At 33.6% G+C, this 1,670-nt stretch overlaps 1 protein-coding gene across 1 annotated transcript in view; it reads left to right on the forward strand.

Annotated features, from left to right (window-relative positions):
* LOC106875788 (uncharacterized) overlaps window positions 1-1,670 on the forward strand; it is a 236,059-nt gene that overhangs the window by 224,637 nt on the left and 9,752 nt on the right. Inside the window, exon 2 of the mRNA XM_014924057.2 lies at window positions 300-408. Coding sequence (XP_014779543.1) covers window positions 300-408 — 109 coding nt within the window. The remainder of the gene's footprint in view (window positions 1-299; window positions 409-1,670) is intronic.

The raw sequence follows: 1,670 nt of genomic DNA on the forward strand, positions 1-1,670 counted from the left end.
TCTTTCAGTTTCCGTCTACCAAATCCACTCACAAGGCTTTGGTCGGCCTGAGGCTATAGTAGAAAACACTTGCCCAAGGTGCCACGCAGTGGGACTGAACCCAGAACCATGTGGTTGGTAAGCAAGCTACTTACCACACAGCCACTTCTATGCCTGCTAATAACATATATTTATTTGTGTTTGTCTTTTTCTCTTTTACATAATAATATAAAAATACATGTTTAAATAAATGAATAAAAAATATTAAGAATAAATAAATCTAAATATTATATATATATTTTTTTTTCTTGTATTTCCAGTGGCTGAATTTGCACAACAAGTTGCTGTAGTATATGAAAATTTTTCAAAGGAACTAGATTCTGTGATAACAACATTTAGGAAAACAAGTAAAGATTTAAAGAAAGACAGGTAAATATTTTAATATTTCACACTCTTTCTCTTTCAGTTTCAAGAAAGCCAAAATCCATTGAATATCATTGTTATTATAATTTGCTTCACATCATTACATATTGTCATGGTTTCTACTCAGTGTAATATATTCATCCTGATTTCTTGATTTATGTGGAATATACTGACAATTTTTACCATTTCCACTTGCAAATATATTCTACAGGGTGTCCACAAAGTCTGGGTACACGGGCATTAGCACATACTTTTAAAACAAAACAATTTTATTTAATTATAATGTTAATAGATAAATCCGTAATCGTTTTTGAGTAAACTTTCTCTTTCAACACACCCCAGAAAAAGAAGTCTTATATTTAATTGTTTATCTTATGATTTTATTTACTCCATGTACCCAGCCTATGTGGACACCCTGTATATATTCTGAAAATGACTTCACCATCCCTTCCATAGACATCACTATTGTATAGCTATTATCTATTACTACTACTCTGCCAAATCAGATTGGAGCCTGGTGTAGCCACCTGGTTCACCAGTCCTCAGTCAAATCCTCCAACCCATGCTAGCATGGAAAGCGGACGTTAAACGATGGTGATGATGATGATGATGACTATTACTATTACTACTACTACTACTACTACTACTACTGCTACTGCTGCTGCTGCTGTGGTGGTGGTGGTGGTGCTGCTGCTGCTGCCACTGATGATGATGATAATGATATCTATCTATTTATCTGTCCATCTATCTATCACACACACACACATCTATATGTATGTATGTATATACGTATGTATGTATGTATATATGTATGTATGTGTGTGTGTATAAGTAATAGTTTAAAATTTGGTATACACTTCGTAGTATGCCGTTTAAAGCCCATTCATAGTTTTTGACTCCCTGATGTTATCAAAAGTAAGGATTTAACTCAAGTTTCTCATTTTTGTGAATAGCTACAGACAACCACCACAATGTATTCTAACTGAAATAAGTGAAACAGACTAAAAAATGAAGCAACTTTTGACAAGTCATCCAATGAGACACCTCTGCACCAATGATGCACCACAAATGTTTGTATGGCATCTCACCTGCGAAGGAGTGATGTACAATGGGTTGAAATGATCACAGAGATTAATAAAGATTCTCTTGAATTTAGGTTTCTTTGTCTTTCTCTCTTATCATATACATGTGTGTGTGTGTGTGTGTGTGTGTGTGTGTGTATACACATATATTTATATATATGTATATATGTATGTATATATATATAT

The sequence above is a fragment of the Octopus bimaculoides genome, chromosome 5, assembly GCF_001194135.2.
Source record: "Octopus bimaculoides isolate UCB-OBI-ISO-001 chromosome 5, ASM119413v2, whole genome shotgun sequence".
In the NCBI taxonomy this organism is placed as follows: domain Eukaryota; kingdom Metazoa; phylum Mollusca; class Cephalopoda; order Octopoda; family Octopodidae; genus Octopus; species Octopus bimaculoides.